We start from the raw sequence: 25627 nt of genomic DNA on the forward strand, positions 1-25627 counted from the left end.
ACAGTATTCCCGTGGTGCATTTCGAACAATCCTGAATTCCATTTGTTGACAAGAATCAGTCTCGTTCATTTATTTTATTGACCAACACTGTTTCTCAGTTGTAATCTTACAGGTGTTAGGAATAGAACAGATGATAAGTAGCTATGGATTACCCCTATCAAAGCAAAATTGTTCCAACAGTTGGTTTATGGAGGAATGCCATGTTGTGCCTTTGATACAGCCTCTGTAAATAAAGTATGCTTAGCTGAATGTGTTCCACATGGTTTTTAATTTCCACAAAATTAACTTATATATCAGCTGATGTTTCTTTCAGAAATCTTCTTGTTTCAGTGGTTAACTGGTGGGTTGGTAGTGTGCATGTTTGCACCCATCTACCTGTGTCTGATGGTCTTTCCCTGTCTTCGGACTTCCATTTCTTGATGTCACCATGAAAAAGCCATGGCTCTGAAATTCTTGCACACAAAAGCTTAAAACATTGGTCTGAACTTTCTCCCTCCTATATTTTAGCAGAAGTATTAGCGCATTTAAAGTAATTCCATTAACATAAGTTAAAATAGCACAGGGAGGAATTCCAGACTAATGCATGAAATGTTTTACACATTCACACTTCATCCAATTTGAGACCCCAATTGTCTTTGTGTCCTGAAAATATGTGCTGAAATGAAAGAGTAGACCGTGCTTACCACATTCCTCATTGTGACGTATTCCCAAAAACTCATCAAAGGAGTGGAGTGTGGAGCTCTGTGCAGCACTCCCACCCGAGAAGTGCCGAGGTTTGTCCCACACTCCCTCATACAACAAGCCTTCTGAAAAGGCTGGGTTATCCTTCCATCTGCAAAAAAGTGACATGAATCACAGCACATTTCCTGTAAAGCTTCATTCGCAGCATTTCTGCTGGTCCTGATTTGCTCAACCGCACCCTCACATTCATCTTCGATGCCCGAGACTCTATTAAAACCATTATTCTCTCTCTCCCAACCATTCTTCTGGAACAGCCCTCATTTCCACTCCCTTAAATCAAAGGCTCACAGACTTGAACTCGTACACTGTCATTCAATGGGGTGAGGCATCAGTTTTAACTCAGCTACTAAGATGGTACATGGAATGTATTATTATTTGGCGATTCAATATTTAAAAATTACCAGGCTTACTCTGCGATATCGTCTCTCAAAGCAGTGCTCAACAAGTTTGTACAATATGTCCAATTTCTGGAACAAATAATAGATTTCAGTGAAATAATGAGTCCTGCTCCCTCCATCCCCCACCAGATTGTCTGGGCTCTCCAGACCGTCAATGTATTGCTCCATGAATGTAACAACACAAAAGACAGGAATTGGAGACAACTCCCTCAAGTTTTCCCTTCGACTTCTGGACCTGCATGGTGTTGGGGAACAGCACTGATATTCCACAGCACTGTACAGGCTTGTGTTGGTTATAAAACAAGCACCTAATCAGAGGACAGAAAGACATTTCTCTTGCAGCCTTCTGCTTTAACTCTGTCAAGCAGCATTGCACATCTGCCGGCTTGGTACTATCCACCACATCCCTTCCCATTGGTTCAACCCACCACCAGTGCATATGCCCACCCAGTGCAGGCAGCAAGCAGCTCCCAGCTCGGAGTCAGCTTTATGGGGTCCAGGCACATGAGTGTGCATCCAGAATCCCTGAACAGTCTTCAGGCTCCTCCATACAGAGAAGGATTGAGACAATTGCAAGCAATCATTCTGGAATATTTATTCCTTTTTTCTATAAACAATGAATATATTGTCTTATAATAAATGGAGAAGCTTCTTGAATTGATGATAGTAACTGCACCTTTGTGTTCTGGTTTTAAACAAAATAGTCCTGCTGAGTTGGGAAAACATTTTCTGAATTTCATCCCTTCCTCCACCCCTTTCACCACCCCCCCCCCCCCCCTCCCCCTCCCCCAACCCCACTGTTCCAGACCATTTCTGCACCTCACCACCTCGCCCCCAACAAGTTCCAGGCATTTACCCACCGCCCCACCCGAGTTCCAGGCCTCCTTCCACCCCTCCCACCTCCAACTCATCGTTCGGCACCAGGCCTTTCTCCATTCTGAGTTTGGTGTTCAACTCCAGAAAGCTTGTTATGGAAGGATTACCAACATGTAGCTCCTCACTCAGACCCTCCACCAGTCTCAGCAAGTGTCTTCTTATAAGTGCTCAAGTAAGGCCCCAATTAACACCCTCCGCCTGCACATAATCAAACAATTGTTACACAATTAACATTCAGCACTAGGCCTTCTCCCACACCGAGTTCCAGGCTGTAAGCTCTGGCAGCTAGGCACATGCACTGCTGCATATGAGATGCGCACGTGCAGCTCTGGGGATTGGGGTTGGTGTTGGGAGGGATGGACTTTGAACTTGGCTTCCATGCCCATGCACATGCGCAGAACAACGGCTGATTCGGCTTTCAAGTAATCACTCCGGTGAATGGCTAAACCAGTTGTCCGCCATCTCAGTTCAAGTCTGTGAGCCTTAGATTTAAGGGAGCGAAAATGAGGGCTGTACCAGGAGAATGGTCGGGAGAGAGAGAATAATGGTTTTAATAGGGTCTAGCGCATCGAAGATGAAAGTGAGGGTGCGGTTGAGCAAGTCAGGACCTGCAGAAATGCTGTGAATGGAGGACCAAAAGCTAGACAGTTGGTATTTTGAAAATGCCGCTGTAAATGAAATACTGGAGTTTTTTTTCCAGGGCAGACACAGATGGTTGGGTGGAAGAAGGAGGATGTGGGTGGAGAGCAATACAAGGAAGTGATCAGAGATGGCCTTATCTGTGATTCGCCTGATGTGAGTAGCGAGGCCATGTGAGATGGCAAGGCCAAGGTATAGCCATGAATATGGTTTGGTGAGTTTATGCAGAGGGAGAAAGTAAGGGAGGTTGGAAGACAAGTGAACGAAGAGGAGAGGGAGCTTGATGAATCGAGATGGAGATTGAAATCACCAAGGATGAGAAGTTGCTCGGTGCAGATGCTGAGGAAGGAAAGCAGTGCAGATATCTCAAAGAGCCCATTTATTATACAGCAATTCGTGTACATTAGTTTTTTTTCTTTCTGGGGAACTGGTCTGCACCATGGATCTTGGCCATTTTTGGCTGACAAGTTGTGGGTGTTATTTTATATGCAAGTTTTTGTTTTTAATGTTGCCACAGAGAAATCTGTGCACCACTAGACAAGACATGTAACTGAGAGGAGAAAGTTAATACAGCACCATCCTGCTGCAGTCGTGAGCTTATCTACAATTATTCAAGAAAGCTACATAATTATCATATCACTGTACGTCAAATCTTTTCTATATCCACAAGACCCGAGTTGTTATTGGAACATAAAATTTAATGCCTGCTGAAGTGATGGGGAACAGTTTATTCATGAATGAACTGTTTTATTAAGTTATTAAACTGCTCACTATATATTAGAATGTAAGAACAGTCATATTCAGTTTCTCAAATGATTTAGATTCAGCATATTGCTCTTTCCCATCTTGCATTCTCGTCACTCTAACGAATGACAGTTTCTTCGGTGGAATGCCGTTCTAGGTTTTATGGCAAGAGATATAGAACACAAAAGTTCAGGTGTAAAGGCAATTTTGTATCAAATCTTAATAAGACAAATCCAAGGCAAAGTGGAAATCCAGGAGAGTAGAAACATTATAAAAAGAAACAAAGGGATACAAAGAAAGTAAGGGGAATATGAAAAAAAATTGCAAGGATGTCAAATCTAACCCTCACCCTAACTCCTGTCAAATCCCATGAAACCAAACAGAAACAATTTTTAAAGGCTAGTGCCTTTCCGAACCTGAGTGGCGTGAAACAGGGCTGTGTTCTCGCACCCACACTTTTTGGGATTTTCTTCTCCCTGCTGCTTTCACATGCGTTCAAGTCCTCTGAAGAAGGAATTTTCCTCCACACAAGATCAGGGGGCATGTTGTTCAACCATGCCCGTCTAAGAGCGAAGTCCAAAGTACGGAAAGTCCTCATCAGGAAACTCCTCTTTGCTGACGATGCTGCTTTAACATCTCACACTGAAGAGTGCCTGCAGAGTCTCATCGACAGTTGCAAGCTACAGTTTGCAACTGCAAGCAATGAATTTGGCCTAACCATCAGCCTCAAGAAAACGAACATCATGGGGCAGGACGTCAGAAATGCTCCATCCATCAATATTGGCGACCACGCTCTGGAAGTGGTTCAAGAGTTCACCTATCTAGGCTCATCTATCACCAGTAACCTGTCTCTAGATGCAGAAATCAACAAGCGCATGGGAAAGGCTTCCACTGCTATGTCCAGACTGGCCAAGAGAGTGTGGGAAAATGGCGCACTGACACGGAACACAAAAGTCCGAGTGTATCAGGCCTGTGTCCTCAGTACCTTGCTCTATGGCAGCGAGGCCTGGACAACGTATGTCAGCCAAGAGCGACGTCTCAATTCATTCCATCTTCGCTGCCTCCGGAGAATACTTGGCATCAGGTGGCAGGACTGTATCTCCAACACAGAAGTCCTCGAGGCAGCCAACATCCCCAGCTTATACACACTACTGAGTCAGTGGCGCTTGAGATGGCTTGGCCATGTGAGCCGCATGGAAGATGGCAGGATCCCCAAAGACACATTGTACAGCGAGCTCGCCACTGGTATCAGACCCACTGGCCGTCCATGTCTCCGCTTTAAAGACGTCTGCAAACGCGACATGAAATCCTGTGACATTGATCACAAGTCGTGGGAGTCAGTTGCCAGCGTTCGCCAGAGCTGGCGGGCAGCCATAAAGATGGGGCTAAAGTGTGGCGAGTCGAAGAGACTTAGTAGGTGGCAGGAAAAAAGACAGAGGTGCAAGGGGAGAGCCAACTGTGTAACAGCCCCGACAAACAAATTTCTCTGCAGCACCTGTGAAAGAGCCTGTCACTCTAGAATTGGCCTTTATAGCCACTCCAGGCGCTGCTTCACAAACCACTGACCACCTCCAGGCGCTTATCCATTGTCTCTCGAGATAAGGAGGCCAAAGAAGATCTGTGGCATGAATTTTCCATTTTCTGACATCGGTTTGAATCTGGTGCTAGGTGAAAGGGATCTGCACGCGAGCAGCAGCAGTGATGTCATCAAGCAGGGTAAGCAGCCAATCACATTGAAGTATTCTCATCTACAGCAAACCAGGAAGTAACAATCACTGAATCCCTTCATTTTTCATTCTTAATTTTACAGAGTGCAAAATAAATGATTGGGGCATACACATGGGATTAAGATAGAAGCTAAAATATCATAAACAAACTTGTAACATATATTTTCAAAATGTGGAATTTTTTAATCATATCGGAGAAATTTGACCTTCAACAAATATAAAATTCGCTTTTCAGGGCCAGTGAGGGGTTTAGCAGTAATTATGAAGTTAGTACAGCTTTAAAAACCCAGTTATACCTCATTCAACGAGATGTAACTTTTTCTAGGGTTTTTTTTACAAACAGACTAACAGCATAACCAGAGAAGTTCTTGTCAGTTCACTGATTTAATTCTGGGGGAACCTCAACGGTGCACTCTTTGCAGAATCACCTGAAGCAACTTCTGGATTTCCGTGTTATTCTGCACATGTACAGACTCCCGAAGTAGCTGTTTCAGAGATGTAATTACAGAAAATGCTGACCATTTTGCTTTCATTACTACTGCAAAATCTAGCCAATGACTATATGAAGAAAGATAGTGCTAAAAGGGAATGTGGGACCATTAAAGACAGGCACAGGCATGACTGTTATGGATAATAAAAAATATGGCAGTCATGTTAACCGAAGACTTTGGTTCACTGTGGAGAAAGAGAACAAAATATCAGTAGTACAAGGAAACGTAAAAACAAGTCAAGGGAGGAACCTAGGGATGAAATATATGTGAAAAAAAGGTAATGGAGTTAATAATGGGACTTAAGTTTCCATCCCAGGCTGGAAATGAGATAAGTGAGAAAATTGCGAGGTGTATTGGGCATAATTTTCCAATGATGTGACACCATCATTTAAGTCTGGAAGGACAGAGGAATCAGGTAACTACAGACCAGTCAGTTTCGCATCAATTGTGGGGAAGATACTAGAATTTGTCAGAGACAGAGGCACTGATATTTCATGGGGTAGATTTTCCAAACTGGGGGTGGTTGGGTGGTGCAGGAATTGTGGGAGAGGAGTTAATTCTAGTCAGGAACCCCAAAGTCTGGATTGTGCTGAACACAGCGGAGCTTTTTTTTTAAAGTTTCCTCACCCAGAAACTTGATTGAGAGGCTTAGCTCCCTGCTGGGCGGGAATACTGCAGAAGAAGTAGGTTTCCACATCCTCGGACTAGAGATTGCAAGGTAGGGTGAGTACAGCATGGTTTGGAAGGTCAGAGGTAGTCACGTGAGGATGCAGAGAGATCTGGTGCAGAATTGGATGGTTCAGCTGGTTGGTGATTGCATGGAGTTGGGTGGAGGGGTCAGTGGTGGTGGTCAGTGATCGCATGAGGGTGGTGCTGTCAGCGATCATGGATATGGTCAGTGATCATATTGGGGTTGGGGGCGGCGGTCAGTGATTCTAGGATCACCAGAATGATACCATGGCTTCAAGGTTTAAATTATGTGAACAGATTACATAAACTAATCTTGTATTCCCTTGAGTTTAGAAGCTGAAAGGTGATCCAATCGAAGTATTTACAATGATTAAGGGATAATGATAAAGTCAGTACAGAGAAACTATTTCCTCCAGTGAGGGGATTCCAGAAGGAGAGGGCATAATCATAAAATTAAGGCTTGGTCATTTAGGAGTGAAATCATAAAGTGTTTTCTAATACAGAGGATAGTGGATATCTGAAACCCACCCCCTCAAAAGGCTTTCATTGCTGGATTAATTGAAATGTTCAAAACTGAGATCAATAGATTTTTGTTGGACTGTGATATCCAGAGACATGAAACAAAGACAGTTAAATGGATGTTAAGGTACAGATCAGCCATGATCTAACTGAATGACAAAACAGGCATGAGATACTGAAGGGCCTACCCCTGTTCCTATAACCACGGAGTACTGTGTGCAGTTTTATGATGCACATTTTTGACAGGATGTTGGGGCAATCAAGAGGGTACAGCACAATTTCAAAAGAATACTGCCTAATATGAGAAAATACAAATAAGAAGAAAGAGTTGAAGAATTGGGTTTGCTTTTGGTAGAACACAAGAGATTAAGCAACAGTACATAAGCAAAGTACTGCAGATGCTGGATATTTAAAGTAACAGCAGAAAATGCTGGAATTAATAAGCACATCATGCATTATCTGTGGAGAGAAAAACAGTATTAACGCTTCAGGTGGATGTCCTTTCATCAGAACCAAATTAAGTGACAATTTGATAGAGGTGTTTCAAATTATGAAGGGACAGAACAGAGTGGATAGAACCAAACTGTTCTCGTTGATTCATGGGTTGAGAACTATGAACATATCTACACGATTAAGTCTAAGTGATGTATGCCAGAGAGCATGAGAAATATTTTAAAATAGAGTTCCGAAGAAGGGTCACTGACCCGAAACGTTAACTCTGCTTCTCTTTTCACAGATGCTGCCAGACCTGCTGAGTGGTTCCAGCATTTCTTGTTTTTATTTCAGATTTCCAGCATCCGCAGTATTTTGCTTTTATTTTAAAATAGAGTGTTGTGAGACTGTGAAATGCGCTACCATGTTTGTTAGTGATTGGAGTAGAAACCATCTCAGCATTTAAAAAGAGTTTCGATAGGCAGTCCAAGAAAAAGGGATATGGGAACAGAGTGGGCATATGAGGACTACTGCTTATATAGAGGATAAACATCAATGCAGACAGGTTTGGTTGAACAGGCTACTTATGTGTTGCAATTTCTATGTAATTATAATTAATAGAAGCCAGGCACAGTTTAGTAGTGAATACATACCCAGAAAGAAAGAGTCGAATTATTCCATAAAAGGTGGCAGGATCCACGTGCTCTGGGGAGGAGAGACAGAAAAACAGGTTCTATATGATTAAATGGAACTCAAGAACAAAATGTATCAGTTCATGGAATAAAATTCATGTGGCAAGTAATTGGGCTTGAGCCTGAAGTCTAAATGGAGTCTGTCACCCAATCTGAAGTAAGTTCACTGAAATTTTGTTACAGCATTCAACCTGAACAGTTATTAATCATTATCTTAAACCTTAGACCGGTAAACACGTGGAACTGAGCTGAAATCTGGTTAAAGTCGGTACTCATTCTGAAAAAGCAGACTAAAACCTTACAAGTCTCTTTCTTAATTGAGTTCTTCTATACATGAGAAAGCTCAAAGGTGACAGATTTTCTCCTCCACTTGATCTTTATACCCTTCAATAGCGCTATCTGTCAGAAGTGTATCCATCAGCCTTTGATCTTTAGAATAGCCATTGTTTTTCCATAAGTTCCAATGGAATAACAACATGGTTTAAATAGTGATGCTTCCATTTCAGTCATTTAAACAACCCATGCAGATTGATCAATCAACATTATGTTTGGTATTCAAGCAAGCTAATGATATTGGTATAATTGTGTCTGAACCTACCATCCATCTTCTTGAGAGATTGATTCATCTTCCGAATTGATTCCGCCACCTTTTGCAAAGCATTTTTAATTGAGTCATCATCATGCTTCAATATTGCTTCAGTTGCAATGGAAACAGCCTGGGGAGGGTGGATAACAGAAAAGATTATAAATTCAAATAAACATAAGTTTTGATATCATGAAATTCTGGTCTAATGGTGTCAACTGTTGACAGTACTCTCATCTCTGAGTCAGAAGATTGAGGGTTCAAGTCGCACTCCCGAACTTGAATACAAAAATCAAAAGCTGACATTCCAGTGCAGGACAGAGAGAGGTGGTCACTGGCAGAGGTGCCATCATTTGGATGAGACATCAAACCAAGGCCCTGCCTGCAATCTTGGGTGGAAGTAAAAGATCCCATTACACTGTTTTGAAGAAGAGCAGGGGAGTTAGCCCTGGTGCCCTGGCTAATATTTATCCCTCAACTGACATCACTAAATACAGATTATCTTGCTCATTATCACATTGCTGTTTGTGAGAACTTGATATGTACACATTGACTACTGTGTTTCATACATTATAACAGTGATGATACTTCATTATTGGCTGTAAAGCATTTTGCGGTGTGCAATAGTGCTATAAAAATGCAAGTCTCTCTTTTTTCATTTATCCTGCAGCTTGCCATTCTTAGAAAAAGTAATTTTACTGGGTCTTATATTTTATGGATGCATTGGAAATCGTGAATAATATAGTTTGATGTACGCTACAGCAGCAGCTTGTCAGTGTTAATAAACTTCGTGTTCAACATGTGGTGACGGAGATGCTGAATTTTACACTACCCCAGCAAGCTGGATGGTGACGGGGGTAGCGTACAATTGAGCGGGAGGCTCCAGGAGGCCTTCCCGACCCACTCCTACTTCCGCCCTACTTTACGTGGGGTGGGGGTGGGGGGGGTGGTGCGGGTGCTGGCGAGAAATGGGCTGCCCGCCCCAGGCCAATCAAGGCCCTTAAGTGGCCACTTAGGGGCCTTCGCCTGCCTCCACGGGGATTTTACCCATGGCAAGCAGGCGTCTGGGAGACGTGAAAGGCTGCCCAGTGAAAGCTGGTGGCCTCTCAGCACCCCGGGAGTGGGCTTTGACAAATGGGCACAGGGTGCCCGATTGAGGGCCCCCATGCTTCCCCAACCAGCCCCAGGACCCGAGACGCCGCCCACCCCCCCCCCACTTCTCCCCAAACAACCACCCTTGCCTCACTGGGACGCGACCGGTCTCCCTGGCGAGGCAAACCAAACTTACCTGCACTCCTGGCCCCATGTGCTCGGCTGGGCTGCAGTCCCAGCAGAGGCCACCACTCACGGTGGCGCTGCTGGGACTGAAAGCACCCAGGCCACCACTGCAGGGCTGCTTTTGTCTGCACCCCCACCCAGTCAGGCAAGGAGAGCTTGTGGCCTGCTGGAGCAGTGGCACCCCAGCCTGCCACTGATCAGGAAACTGGAGGCCTGTCTCCATTACCTACCTTTAATAAGGCTCTTAACAAGCCTAATTTCCTGCCCTACTTTGTAGCAGCCTTGCCAGACCTCCAACCCACATCAGCCAAAATGGCCGATGTTGGGAACGGGGTCAGGAAAGCAGCACACTGGCTGGCCTATTAATTTTCGGACTCCGTCCACCTCCGTTACCGACCTCAGCGGGGCCTGAAAATTCAGCTCACAGTGACTCCATTGCAACACTTATTTACCAAAAAATGGTACAGTTGCAGACCTAGTGGTGGTTCTGATGTCCCTGATCAGAGCAGACCTGTCAACTGTTTTCGACTGTTGTGATCTTGAACTGGAGCTAGATAGGTCTTCAAAAAAAACCTGCCCACAATGCGGTCTCCTCTACAATGGGGAGATCAAACGTAGATTGGATGACTGCTTTACGGAACACTTCCATTCAGTCCGAAAACATGACCCCGAGCTTCCAGTTGCTTGCCATTTCAACACATCGTCCTGCTCTCATGCCCACTTTTCTGTCCTGGGCCTACTGCAGTGTTCCAATGAACACCAATGCAAGCTCAAGGAACAGCACCTCATTTTCCAATTAGGCACTCAACAGCCTTCTGGACTGAACATTAAGTTCAATAATTTCAGAGCATGAATGGCCCTTTTTTATTTTTATTTTATTTTATTCTGTTTCATCATTTTTTTTATCATGTGCCTCCTACTGGGTTTTTCATGTTTGTGCTTTGGCTAGGGCTATTCATTATTCTGTCATTAACACTCTCTCTGCACTCATGCTTTGTCTTTCATCACACCATTGGTACACTCCCTTTGCCTTTGCCCCATGACCTCCGTGTCAGTTAATCTCTCCAGTCCTCTGTCCTCTCACACACGTTCCCTTTTGTTCTCTTCCCCTCCCACCACCCCTGTACTTGTTTCAAACCCATTACATTTCTAACCTTTGCCAGTTCTGATTAAAGGTCACTGATCTGAAAAGTTAACTCTGCTTCTCTCTACACAGATGCTGCCAGACCTGCTGAGTATTTCCAGCAGATACAAGTCTAGCCTGTCCAACCTTTCCTCATAAAACAACCTGCTTAATCCAGGTATTAGTCGAGTAAACCTTCTCTGGACTGCTTCCATCACATTTACATCCTTCCATAAATAAGGAGACCAATATTGTTCACAGTACTTCAGATGTGGTCCAATGCCGTGTATAAATGAAGCATGACCTCCCTACTTTTGTATTCAATTCCCCTTGCAATAAGCGATAACATTCTATTAGCTTTCGTAATTAATTGCTGCACCTGCATACTAACCTTATGTGACTCATGCACGAGGGCACCCAGATCCCTCTGCTTCTCAGAGCTTTGTAATCTGTTAACATTTAGATATATCTTTCTTTTTTATTCTTCCTGCCAAAATGAACAATTTCACATTATCTCACATTATACTCCACTTGCTGGATCTTTGCCTACTCACTTAACCTATCTATATCCCTTTGTAGCCTCCTTATGTCCTCTGCACAACTTACTTTCCTACCTATTGTCATGCAGGCCACCACCTGCCAAGAATGAGGCATATTAATTTCACTACATGGACATTAAATTTCAAATTGTTGCTGGGAAGAAGAGAAGGCCTGATACAAGGAGTTGCCAAGCCCCTGGCTGGAAGGACATTTTTGCATATTAACAGACACGGCTTGGAACAAAGCACCATTCTTTGATCCACCCAATACACAAAGCCAGAAGTGGTTATACCAGTCACGTGACTACCCTGCTGGCCAACTTGGGGAGTTTTAAATTGTAGAGACAGTGTTTTGAACAGGCAGAAAGCTCTTTGCTCCTGGATTGAAAATAGCCTGTCTGGTCTGCTCACATCTCTTTCTCACCAGCTTCGGAATCCATTGGAAACACATGAACCCAAAGAGAGAAAAGTCTCCTACAGTGAACAAGGTTTAAGAAGAATACTGGGCCCCAATGAAAAGCAAGATCTACCTCCAAGCAAGGACTGTACAATGAGCTCGAAGACCCGTAACAAAAACTCTTCAGATATTGCCTCAAACTTCTCCACTTTATTTCTTCTTCTCTTTTCTGTCCCTATCTGCATGTGTGTATTGTGCACGCATGCTAGCATGGGCACGTCGTGTATCCATAGGTGTTAACCGAATTGGAGTTTAAGTTTAATGAATTTTACTTTTCTTCTTTAAACCTAAGAAAGCCTGTTTGTGCTCATTTCTTTATCTTATAATTGGAAAGCGGTGAACAAGGATTCACCAAGGGGGAGCTAAAAACACAGTGTGTTTAAGAAATAAAACCCTGTTACAGTAAGACCAGATGAAGGCTGAGAGCAGGCCCGAGACACCTTTCTCACCTGGTCATAACACTATCTTTGTCATCAGCAAATTTAGCAACCATACCTTTGGTCCCTTCATCCAAGTCATTTATATGTATTATAAAAAGTTGAAGCCCCAGCACTGATCGTTGTGGGGCACACCACTCGTTACATCTTGCCAACCAGAAAATGACCCATTTATGTCTATTCTCTGTTTCCTGTTAGCTAGCCAATCTTCAGTCCTTGCCAATATGTTACCCCCTACACCATGAGCTTTTATTTTCTGCAAAAACCTTTGATGTGACATCTTATCAAATGCCTTCTGGAAATCTAAGTACAATACATCTACCAGTTCCCCTTTATCCACAGCACATGTTACTTCCTCAAAGAACTCTAATAAATTGGTTAAACATGATTTCCCTTTCACAAAACGATATTGATTTTGCCTGATTACCTTGAACTTTTTTAAGTGCCCTGCGACAATGTCTTTAATAATAGCTTTTAACATCTTCCCTATGACAGATGTTAAGCTAACTGGCCTGTAGTTTTCTGCTTTCTGTCTCCCTTCCTTTTTGAATAATGGAGTTACATTGGCTATTGTCCAATCTAATGGAACCTTCCCCAAATCTAAGGAATTTTGGAAAATTAAAACCAACACATTAACTATCTCACTAGCCACTTCTTTTAAGACCCTAGGATGAAGTCCATCAGGAGGAGGGACTCTTGGAGGGTTTGGCAGGGCCGATGCTGAGAGGCTGTTTCTGCTGACTGGCGAGTCGAGAACTAGGAATTGTAGTCTCAGGATAAGGGATTGGTCATTTAGGACTGAGGTGAGGAGAAGTTCTTTACTCAGAAAGTTGTGAATCTTCGAAATACCAGATGGCTGTAGATGCATAGTCAATATTTTCAAAACTGAAATTGATTGATTTTTGAGGGAATACAGACATCTGGGGAAAGGGCAAGAAAGTGATAGTGATGTAGAACTTCAATCCTGATCTTATTTAATGGCAGAGTGGGCTCAATGGGCCATATGGCCAAACCTTGCTCCTATTTCTTATTTTCTTATGAGCTCCTCATCTCAATGGTGCTGATATGGAAAGAGATTGATTGGAGACCTAGCATCACTCGATGGAGAGAAAAATAAGGATACCCATCAATAAGGCACTGTCACTTTCTTCCTTGAAAAGCAGCCAAGGATGGCATTGGCAGAGGCTTGGCAGCAGGACATTCATAAACCAGTCACTACAGGGTGCTGAGGGAGGAGATTAAGACAGGCAGGGCATACTAGCTTGGGGGAGACATACTACTTCCAGTTTAGGAATGAAGCAGATGCAAACTTCAACATAGCAGGAGTGGTATATGTTTCAACATAAATGTTGGCCTGTAAACAGTTTGTTTCACACTGTCAGCCATTTGAAGGCTAGTGTGTATCCAGTCAGAAAATAATTTCTGGATAACTAACTTAAACACAAATCACTGGTAGATTTTAGGTAGTTATCGGAATATCAATAAAATCAGAACAAAGCTCTTGGGCCATGCATCCCACTTTCACTATTGTGAACTTGTAATATGTTTTATCTTTTATTGGGTGTACCTTGATGCCTTGTACTGCTGCCAGTTCCACCTCTAGTGTCACCAGGAAGAATCCCTTCACGCTGTCTCCCCCTGGCAATGTGAAGATAACGTCCAAATTTCTGGAAGAAATGTATTACCATCGAGTGGCCATGCAAAGTACCAGTTTAAAAACAATGAATATCAATCTTTTCTCTGCCACAAATTTTTCAATTATCAATACTGTTTACCATACACAAAATATATAGGTCTTATCTTTGCAGTCTTGATCTTTTAAAATTGTTGGGCACCTTTGAAATGAAGCCTCAACACTGAACACCATTGGGGATGGAACTCCTTTGAAGAGATTATTTGCACAATTTTCTCACTGTCAAAATAGCATTTAATGTTGGGCTCCCTGCAGATAGGAATGACTCAGAGAAGTTTATACAAAAGGAGAAGGAGGCTGATGTATAAGTCAGGAAACATTAAAATACAAAATGAAAAGCAGCAAGTGTGGGAAATCTGAAAAACAGAAAAACTTTATAACACTAAACAAATGACAAATGTCAAACACCCATGAAAACCTAAGTGTGTCTAGGTGGTTTTCTTTATGCGTTTTCAAGTGCTTCTACGAGGTGTGACCCCTGCGCTAGGCTGCCACTTGGCCCGTCATGACTTCAGTGGGGGTCCTCTAGCTGCCTGAGGCCTGGAGAGCCCCGGCTGCTTGAGGGTTTCCTGCAGAGGGGCAGGAATCTCCTCAGGCATCATGGCTACTGGAGCTGGGCTCAATGGCAGGGGCTGAGGAACCAGTGTCCACATTCAGAGTGCCCGGAGGAGATCTTCCATCTGTGGAGGTCAGCCTCTCCTCCGACCTTTCAAGACTCACTTGAGCATCCCTGCTGACCAGAGAAGGACGAGGGGCTGGAGAAGAGTCTGGATGCCTCATCATTCTCTCAGCTTGCTATTTCTGTGTTGAGCTCATGGCCAAGGCGATGGTGTGCAGGTCTGTGCACATCTCCTTGAGGATCTTCAACCTCTCAATGGAGGAAGCCATGCACTCACAGGCCTAAAACATGGCAGCACTCATGGCATGGATTGACTCCTCCATCATCCATTCACGGCCTGTGGCATCTCTGCCAGATCTTCCCATACCTCTCTCTGCAACTCCAGCATGCCCTGTGCTGTTGAGACCAGAGTCTCATCATCAGCCTGAGGCTCAGCATGGGCCTGTCCATCCACAGTCCTCTGACTGTCAGAGGCCTTGGCTGTCTCAGCCTCAACCTGCTGCTTGGGCGCATGTGCAGTGCTCTCACTAGTAGGTGACCCTGATTCTAAAGCTGAGTGCAAACCCACTGGGTGAACATCTCTGCACTGGTGGAAGGTGCAGGAGAGTCATATGATGGTGCAACCTCTGAGTGCTCCTCGTCAGAGGTGGAGGCTGTCTCCCTACTGATGAAGTCTTCTGCGAACGCAGAGAACACGAACAGGGAACATGAGAGAACACAAACATGTCTGAGTTAGACTGTGCAGATCTCATCATGATATGCATATGTGATGTGTATTTCCAGCAATGTGTTGGATGTCGATTGAAGACAATCCTCACTTTCTTGCGCAGAAGCTCCAGTCTCACCATCTGCTGTTGAGTAACCACTCTGCATCCCCGCTAACTCCAGTGCTTCATTCTCAGCTGCTGACTGATGTCATATGATCTCCCTGTTGGTATGGGCCTGCTTGACCTGCAAGTGGAAAGAAGGAGATACTAATATGTCACAGGAAAAGCTACAGGACATTTGTGCTAATGTCAGCCCCTCGTTCCCTGCTGGCATTTCCTATGTAGCTCCTCCCCACGTCAGCTCAGGAAGGTGATGGGGGTGAACTTCGTAACATAGTGGCTTGTGCCCAAGATGCAGGCATGCAGCTGGCAGGATGTGGTGATGCCAAGACCCCTTTTCCAGTTCCTTTGTGGTGCCTCCTTCCCCATGTCCTGCTTCCTCCCGTATAGCCACATGCAATCTCCAAAAAGGAGGGCGGTGTGGGCACTCACCTTGTCAGACCAAAGGAGGTTGTTGACTCTTCCTACACTGCACCATGTTCAGTGGGTGACTCCACGGTTGCTTACCTCCTCTACAATTTCCATCCAGGCTTGCTTGGTCAGGCGGGAGGATCTCTTATTGGTCTTTTCCCTTGCAGCCTGGAGCAGAATCTGAAGGGAGGCATCACTAAACTGTGGGGCCACATGGGGTGGCGCAGTGGTTAGCACTGCAACCTCACAGCTGCAGCGACCCGGGTTCGGTTCTGGGTTCTGCCGGTGTGGAGTTTGCAAGTTCTCCCTGTCACTGCGTGAGTTTCCGCCGGGTGCTCCGGTTTCCTCCCACAGCCAAAGACTTGCAGGTTGATAGGTAAATTGGCAATTGTAAATTGTCCCTAGTGTAAGTAGGTGAATTGAGGGAAGGTGGGGATATGGTAGAGCATATGGGATTAATGTAGGATTAGTATAAATGGGTGGTTGATGGTCGGCACAGACTGGGTGGGCTGAAGGGCCTGTTTCAGTGCTGTATGACTCTATGACATGTCTTGCCTCTGCCATACTGCAGCCTTTGTTGTCGGGTGTGGGGGCGGGGGTCCAGGAATCACTCCAACACCAGTTTCAGCAGTAAACAGAAAATGAATCAAAGGCAGCAATGAAAGTAGGGCTGACAGGGCTTTAAGTATGGTGGCAGCACCTGCCCTGAAGTCATCCAACACCACAGTCGGCACCTGCACCTCCATTATTATAATTGGCCGCCCACGGCATGATTGCGGTGGGCTGGCCATACACGTGACGAGCGGCAACGGTGCTCACTTCCTGGTCTGCCTTCGGACGCCATGACGGGAACTAAATCAAGGCCAGACATTCATTCTAACACAGGCTCTGTCATCCTGAGGAATCTGACTCTTGCCTGCTATAGGCCCGCATAAATAACAGGAATGATATGACACTCAGTGTTAGCATCAAGTGTTGCAGTGAAGCCAACATGGTGCATATCTATTGCATCACGGGCCACATTTCATCCTGATACCAGAATTGTGTATCATTCTACAGTGACTTTAATGGGACACTAAAAAACAAGCATAATGTTGATTGTTCCAAATCGTGCACAGATTTGCCTATGATCTTGCCCAGTTGGAAGTGAATTGAGACTGCTTGCACCTATTTTGTGTTGCACACGTACAAACCAGCAGGTAGAGGAGGCTTTAATTCTTCTCATCTGACCTAGAGATGAATGGATTGTGGGATAAATGCAGCCAGGAACTACATCAGTACTTTCCAAAAATAAGACATAAAATGCCACAATGAACATGCAACAGAGGACAAGCATAAATTCATGTTCATCTGAAGTTTTATTAATCAACAGAAGTAAACTTAGTGAGGTGAAGTTGTAGTTCCTCCTTACGCATATACATGGAATCTTATGCACATGTACAAATGCAATGAAATTATAAAGTTACCATTAACAATTTGAGAAAGCATGGAATGAAAAAAGGCTGTTTAGCCCACCATTCCCTTTTTCTCAAATTATGATAATCTACTGGTCATCGGTCTGAGACCACCCATTTAATCTCCAAAGAGAAAATTCTGCAAATGTATCTCCTAAATCCAAAGCGAGTTGAGTATAGCCCAACATTCCAGGTTAGCCAAACTGCCTATTGTGTTTGTATCTCAGCATATTAAAGACCCAAATTAATTTCCCCTTCAACCTTTATGTACTGGAAAGGAATTGAACTTTGTAGACTTGGTTTCAGTGAACTGCAGGAACGGAGAAAAGGTTGCATCTGGCTCAGATTCAATCAGAGACTATTCATTCTCTCAACACACCACTTGCATACACCTTTTCCCAATTTGAAAGGCATTTAGAAATGGAACAGAACAACAAGTATTCCTTACTTACCTCAGCTCCATCACCCTGGAAAGATTAGCCAAAGATTTATGTGAAAGGAATAACAAAAAGTTAGCATTTTCTACAGTTTTGTATTAAAAAGAAAAATTAACAGCCGTCATACTACATACATTTTTATTACATGCAAGATGAGAATTATACCACGAGAAGTGAGAGAAGTTTGTGACCACAATTAATGCAAACTCCCTCATGAATCAGGGAATGGAGGCTAGGCACCAGAAGAAGGTGCAGTGTGGGGTGACTTTGCCCAGAGTCAAGCTATCAATTATTTCTTTTCAAATACATTAGGGTGGAGGTATGACAACTTGGGTTTCCTCAGTGTTTTGTCTTGCCATCTGTGGATATAGCAAAAACTGAATGGGGATTGATGTGTGAAAATTGTCTGTTATTGTCACAGTTAGTGAAAGAAGTGCTATTCCAGACAAAATATTCTAATAGGCTTCATTTCACATCTGAACGAAAACAGCCTACTCAGAAGCTGAGAAGGGGTTTTTCCGCATTTTCCACGCACACAGATGGTAGAAATAATTAAAATGTATTTCTGTCCTGTTGACAAAGGATTTAGGAATTCCCATATTACATTTGTTTATTGTGAAGAACTGGCTTATGATCTTGAGATGCAAAAATCTTCTAGGTCAGCTATAGCCTTTCAGCATATTGTTACAAGGATTTTTTTATTAAAACTTAAGATTTTAAGTTTTTAAAAACAGAAAAAGGATTTTCAGTGGACAATGAGACACCTGCAAACAGTTGAACTTTATGGCTGTTTTAAAAGGAACTCCAACTAAAGCTGAACTTTAGAGTTGTTTTGAAAGGAAGTTCAACAGGAGCTGAAATTCTAAAAGGACAGGAAAGCAGGTAATATCAGGGAAACCAGAAAAGGGGTTTGACCTCAAAGCTACTCTTTGAGTGACAGGAGAGCATTTATGACTGGACATGTGACCTGTGTCAGGAAAGTTGTGGTTTCAGTTTGGAACTTTAAAAGCCAGTAAGTTTGGACAAAAATCAGGCATTCTGAAATTTGATTCTGACCTGCCTGGAGATCAGCAGAAGACCCAGAAAAATGTTACCTCTTTGTAAAAGAATCCTGTATCCCTTGAGAAGATGTGACAGATTCCTATTGCCTCCTGTCTCTGAAGAATCCCTGCATTAAGTGTGGTTCCTGCTGCCATCTGTGTTTTAAGAAATCCTGAAACTTGAAGAAACCTTCGACTGCTATACTGCTGTAAGACCCCTGATGGAAGACCTATGTGAAGCCTGCTGCAGTTGAATTTCCTTGAATGCTTACCCATCGCAGACTGTTCATCAATCTCGCCTGGAAAGATTTTGAGTGGCATCCAACTATTCAACTTTGGGATACCTTGCCAAACTGAAAATCTTCCTTCCAGATCATGACAGACTAAGTTATTTTATTATTCCTTTCATTCCTATGAATCAGCTGTAAACCAAAATACTTTTTTTTCCCTGTTAGCCGGTTTTTGGATGTATGTGTGTGTGCATGAGGGTTTGGAAAAATAAGAAGCTTTAATATCTCAATTCGTATATAGATTACTTAATTATTGGTTAGACTTGGGTTTATAATAAATCATTAATTTTGTTGCTGATTAAGGAAACCTGGTTGGTGTGCTTTATTCTGGGGACAAATAGAGCAGCTAATTGGCTATTTCAGTAAATGGGAAAAATGTATTAATCTGCTGTGACCCATGGAGAAGTGGGTCGTTACAATATCATCATTTACTTGTTTCAACTGTTTAGCTTCACGTCAAAGTGATGAAATGGAGAACCTCAATCAAAGGAATTGTCTGTAGAACTTTCACCGTGATCTTATTAAAGGCCTCAGAATTCAAATACTTAGTCTTATTGATTTTTCTGTTATCATACTGGTAAATTATTCAGTCACACAACATAACATACAACTTAAATAAAAGCAAAATACTGCGGATGCTGGAAATCTGAAACAAAAACAAGAAATGCTGGATTCACTCAGCAGGTCTGGCAGCATCTGTGGAAAGAGAAGCAGAGTTAACGTTTCGGGTCAGTGACCGAAGAAGGGTCACTGACCCGAAACGTTAACTCTGCTTCTCTTTCCACAGATGCTGCCAGACCTGCTGAGTGAATCCAGCATTTCTTGTTTTTGTATAACATACAACTTACTTTGATAACTCCTTGTCAGTTATCAGAGCAAGTTTTGCATTTTCATGAATGCTATTTTTACCAAAAGTGTGAAATTTGATTTTATTTTGGTCAAGTTGAATGTTAAAAACTCTAAACAATGGTTAATTTTTTAATGTCTTCATCACATCACTGTAGAAAACTGGTAAAGTGTCTTGCAAAATGTGGCTCAGCTGTGGGTAAATGCACTGGCTGGGTGGTATTGAGCACCCAGAGCTTGACGCTCACAGATTCATTCTCTGTTTATGCTGAGTTTGCTGTTCCCAGATGAAGCATCTTGAAAAAGAAAAAAAATCTCTCGGATTTCTGCTCCTGCCCTACTTAAAATGTGCACATGTAGACATCAGATATTAAGGAGAACTGATAGTTTCTCTGTATCTGCCCTATCTGGGGAGTTAAGGACTAGCGGGGCATAGTCTGAAAATTAGAGCCAAGTCTTTCAGGAGTGAAATTAGGAAACACTTCTTTATGCAAATGGTGGTGGAAGTTTGGAATTCTCTTTTGCAAATGGCAATTGATGCTAGATCAATTCTTAATTTTAATTATGAGATTGATAGAGTTATGTTAACCAAAGTTATTAAGGGATATGGGGTAAAGGCAGGTTTATGGAGTTAGGTCACAGATCAGCCATGATCTCATTGAATGGTGGAACAGGCTTGAGGAGCTAAATGACCCACTCCTGTTCCTATGTTCCTATCCAATAATTCGTTGACAAGGCTCATACATGATGAATGGACAATTTCTTGAGGTATCAAATGCCCACCAGCACATGAGAAATTATACCTCAGCAGGTGTCATCTTCAGGCATTGAAAAATAATGGAAGAAAGTCAGAAGAAAGTGAAGTGTCTAGCAAGAAGCTTGACAAATTCACCACACCCACAGAGCGAGAAAAGAACACCATCACAACAATAATTATGTCCCTATACATGAATGCTTCACCTTCACCAGTAAAAGAATCCATTGTTCTCTCATCAGAGTTCTTACCTATTAGGATCTTTTTTCTTCCAATTTGCCAAAACACAGTCTGCATGAACTAAGATAGGTGGGAGTCCAAGGATTTCGGATACTTCACAGTATGGCACTGCAAGGCTCTTGGGCAGCACCTAGCAGTGAAAATAACAGAAGAACATAAGATGTAGGAGCAGGAATAGGCCATTCAGCCCTTTGAGCCTGTTCTGCCAGTCAATATGACATGGCTGATCTTCTACCCCAACTTCACCTTCCCAAACTATCCACATTTCCCTTAGTATCCAAAAATCTATTGACCTCTGTCTTGAATATACTGAATGACTAAGCACCTGCATCCCTCGGGGATAGAGAATTCCCAGATCCACAACCCTCTGAGTGATGAAATTTCTCCTCCTCTCAATCCTAAACAATCGACCCGTTCACCTGAGACTATGACCCCTAGTTCTAGACTCCCCAGAATACCAAACAAAAGAAATTAATCCTTTAATGCCAGCCATGTAACCTTCAGCTTTCTAGGCCCCATTCTCTGGAATTCCTTTTCTGCACCTGTCCACTTTCTTCTCTTCCTTTAAGACCCTCCTTAAAACCCCTCTTTGACAAAGCTTGTGGTCACCCCTCCTAATCTCTGCTTCTTTTGCTCATCATCCATTTTTAATTATTCCATGGAACATTATTTTTTATTTTAGAGGCATGAAATAAATGCAAGTTGTTGAACCATAACAAATACTTCTGGATGTGTACCAAGGTGCAACACGGTTGAATTCTAATATATGCAATGACTGTGTCATTTTCTGCATTTAAATTTTTTTAGTATAATATTCGCATGATATGTACAGGCACTTTTGAAAAAACATTCCTTCTCAATAAAAAATAAGTGTCAGGCAAAACCCCTCCCCCCGCACCCCGCCACTGCCCCCACCACCTGCCAAAACTGAGACACACATGATTTTTGCCACATGAACATTAAAACCTAAAAAAATTGCAAGCCCCTGACTAGAAAGATATTTGCATAGTAACAGACAGTGTTGAAACAATGGAGACCCATTAGTTGCTTCCCCAATACATAGAACTGGTCAGACCAGTTTTCGTCACATGACTAACTGGCTGTTGCAGAGGTTTGAACTGAGAGTTTTAAATTGGAGAAAACAGAACTTGAGATCAGAAAGCTGTGTGCTCATGAATTGAGAATTGCCCTCATCTTGCTCTCACCAGCTTCGGAAACCATTGAAGACACGTAAACTCAAAGAGAGAAAAATCTATGTGAGCAACGTTTAAGCAGAATGCTGGGCCCCAACGAAATGCAAGACCATATCTTCAATCAAGGACAACAGCGAGCGCAAAAAACAGTAACAAGATATTGCCTCAAACTGTTCTACTTATCTTTTCTTCTCATCTTTTCTGTCCCTATTTGCATGTGTGTATCGCGTGTGCATGCTAGCGTTGGCGCATCGTATATCCCTAAGTGTTAACCGTATTAGAGTTTACGTTTAAGGTTTAATAAATTTCATATTTCTTCTTTATACCAAAGAAGGCCTGTTTGTGCTCATTTCTTTGTCTTATAATTGGAAAGTTGTGAACAAGGGGGAGCTCAAATCACTTGAACATTAAACCCTGTTGCAATAAGACCAGGTGAAGACAGCAACAGACCCCTAGACACCTTTCTCACCTGGTCGTAATACAAGAAATGCTAGAAAAAGCCAGCAGTTCTGATGAAAGTTCACTGACCTGAAACATTAACTCTGCTTCTCTCTCCACAGATGCTGCCTGAGCGGCTGAGTATTTCCAGCATTTCTTGTTTTTATTTCAGGTTTCCAGCATCTGCAGTATTTTGCTTTTATTCCTTCTCAGTTGTTAGCTGCTTCCCTGCCAATATTCCCCCTCATCAAGACCACTGCATTAGTTGACTACGACTCTTAATTCTTCCAATATTGTTCCCCGTGATTACCCAGACTCCATTTATTAGAGTAAAGTTTGACTGTGTGACAATGTAAAACAAATATCGTAAATATATAGCAAGTATAACAAATCAGCAGCGAGGAGGGAGGCAAAATGGGCTGTCCAAAATCACAATCTGCCCCATTGTCATTCCACCAACAGCATGGCCCTGATGACAAATGTACTGTAAGAAGAATTGTAGAGTGAGCCCAAACCTCTACAGTGGTTCAGTTTAATGGTATATGGTGCCATCAGGATTTTCTATAGCCCAAAATGTTTTTATGGCTGTCTTGCATAAGAATGTAATGGTTGGGTTAACAGACAGCGAAGCTGTGATATAAGGCATGGCCTGAACATAATAGGATAGAAGCAGATGGAATGACAGATTTGTGACAACTTACTTTGTCATGCGACTTGACACGAAGACATAACATTTAATTTTCAGTCTGATATTGGATAATATAATACTGGGTGTATTAGAAAAGCATGCAAGTGGCCATAAATCAACAATCAATTATAAAAGACTACCAATCAAATATGAAGAACAGATAAAAATTCACAACAACAGAGTTGCCCTGCAGTAGTGACGGAGGAAGAACAACTTCTTCCAGAAGTTGTTTTTACATTTGGGCTGCTTGCCAGGCCATTAAAAATCATTAAGAATCAACCATAAGTTTGGAACTGGAGTCATATATAGGTCAGACCCAAGTAGAGGTAAGCATTTGGAGACGTCTTTGAGCAGATCTCCGACCTACTCTTTTGCCCAGAAAAAACAAGCCAGTAGTAAAATAGAAGTAAATTATGAAAAAAAAATGAAAGAATCAAAACCTTTTGGTGATCAAAGCAAGCATTCATACAAGTTTTCCTTCTCCAATTTTTCCCATTTCCCTCCTTCTAGACAACTGATGTGTTTAAAGAGGTTCATAATGTTGAGTTAGACATCTGAAAGATTGTGAAATGGTTTCACTGCCAGATGTATTCATGGACTGGCTTTCAATTCAGTATCATAATATGAGAGACATGCATTCAAACCTTTGTATTGTTGTGTTCTCCCTCCTGCCAAACATAGCCCATTGTAATAAAGCTGAGTGCCATATGTGCCAACCGTTGCTGTTTATGCCCGATTAGAAAATGTGTGTTCAGAAGTTTCATCTGTTAAACCAAAGAAAGAAGGGAAATGTAATTCTTTTTAAATTCAAGTTATATTGGAATTCACCCCACCCCATTCCATCCTACAGCATATTTTAATCCAGTTCCCCCACCTGTTGCCAGTTTGTGCTATGCCCTCTTGAGGACAATGACCCATTTCGCATTTCGTTCCAACTACAATGGCAACCTACTCGTCACTTACATGTGAGCTTGGACACCAAGTGATAACAGGCAATTGACTTTGAAAGGAATCTAAGGTGAGATTTATTCTGTCCTAACTTCAATGTTTGTAAGTGTGCACTGGGCAGTAGGGTTTATTGGGTAGAGAACAGGATTGAAATCTGAGCTAATTTTGCCTATTAGGGGCAATTAAACAAAGGTCATTTTCAGGATCCCCAAACATCATCCAAGACCAGAAGGTCCCAAGTTTAATTTCAAATCTATGTTGACTGAGCTGATGATAGAAGAGGTGGCTGTAGGGGGGCAGTATATTGAATCAGTGCTTCTGGGCTACGTACTCCAGTTACACCAGCTGATAAATGTTGGATCAAGTCAGGAATTCACAATTGCGATATTCCCATAATAGCCTGCTAACCCTCACTATTTAGAGTCATCATGAAGTTTGGTCACTTGGGTAAGATACTGGAAGGCATTGAGATCTGTTGAACTGTAGCTCAATGGGAGTCCATTCTTTCTAGCTGAAGAAGTAAGGAGAAAAATTGTTTAAAAAAGAACTTTCAAAGAAGCATGGAAATGGTACCCATTTGAAGGAACGGTTACTTTTCAAAAACACAGCTACTTCCATTTTACCAGATCACCATATTGGGGGAAGGCCTGTGCCCACTCACAATAAATTCTTCCATTGTTATCCAAGAATAACGTGCTCTGGAACTTGACACTTGAATGGATGTAATCTTGTTTAAAATGACTCACTTTACCTCCAGTCCACAGGCCAGAAAATACTCTGTGGATTCAGGCACAGACATATCACCCATCACAGAGATAGATAAGAAAAGCAAGATTAATTATGATAAGAAATTCTATGCATCTGTGGCATTTCATGGCTGGAATTTTACAGTTGGCAGACAGGAGCTGGCCACCGATGTAAAAGTCGGTGGAAAACCCACTTCCGCCTCACCTGGGGATCCAACCTGTACTTTACGGGTTCCTAGGCTTCAATTGGTGTGAGGCGGGACTTCCACCCGCTTGAGGGAAGAAGTCCGGCCTGTTAGAGCTGCAGGCCAATCAGCGGGCCGGCAGCTCTTAGTCCCAGCAGCACCACTGCTGGGACTGCAGCTCAGCATACACAGAAGATGCCTGGGAGCCGGGAAGACAGCTAAGTTTTGGTTGCTTCACCGGGGATAATCAGTCAGACCCCGGCAAGGCAAGGGTGGTTGTTTGGGGGAAAGGGGGCGTGTTGGGTCTTGGGGCGGTTCGGGTAGCGGGGGCGGCCCCCCATCAGGCACAGGGTGCCCGATCATGAGGGCTGCCCTGGAACGCTCGACAACTGCCTGGTTTTGCCAGGCGGCTTTTCTTGGTCCTTGGCCACCTGACCAGTCAGGTGTGAAAT

General features: G+C 43.0%; 1 protein-coding gene across 3 annotated transcripts in view; it reads right to left on the reverse strand.

Annotated features, from left to right (window-relative positions):
* ido1 (indoleamine 2,3-dioxygenase 1) overlaps nucleotides 1–25627 on the reverse strand; it is a 42085-nt gene that overhangs the window by 8859 nt on the left and 7599 nt on the right. For 2 of the 3 annotated variants that reach the window (XM_068023327.1, XM_068023325.1), the window contains 7 exons: nucleotides 23941–24060; nucleotides 20989–21107; nucleotides 17823–17837; nucleotides 13934–14033; nucleotides 8548–8665; nucleotides 7911–7962; nucleotides 684–832 (listed from right to left, as the gene is read on the reverse strand). In XM_068023327.1, the coding sequence (XP_067879428.1) occupies nucleotides 684–832; nucleotides 7911–7962; nucleotides 8548–8665; nucleotides 13934–14033; nucleotides 17823–17837; nucleotides 20989–21107; nucleotides 23941–24060 (673 nt within the window). The remainder of the gene's footprint in view (nucleotides 1–683; nucleotides 833–7910; nucleotides 7963–8547; nucleotides 8666–13933; nucleotides 14034–17822; nucleotides 17838–20988; nucleotides 21108–23940; nucleotides 24061–25627) is intronic. The other variant, XM_068023326.1, reaches the window with a different exon arrangement.

This window comes from Heterodontus francisci, chromosome 47 (assembly GCF_036365525.1).
Source record: "Heterodontus francisci isolate sHetFra1 chromosome 47, sHetFra1.hap1, whole genome shotgun sequence".
NCBI lineage: Eukaryota > Metazoa > Chordata > Chondrichthyes > Heterodontiformes > Heterodontidae > Heterodontus > Heterodontus francisci.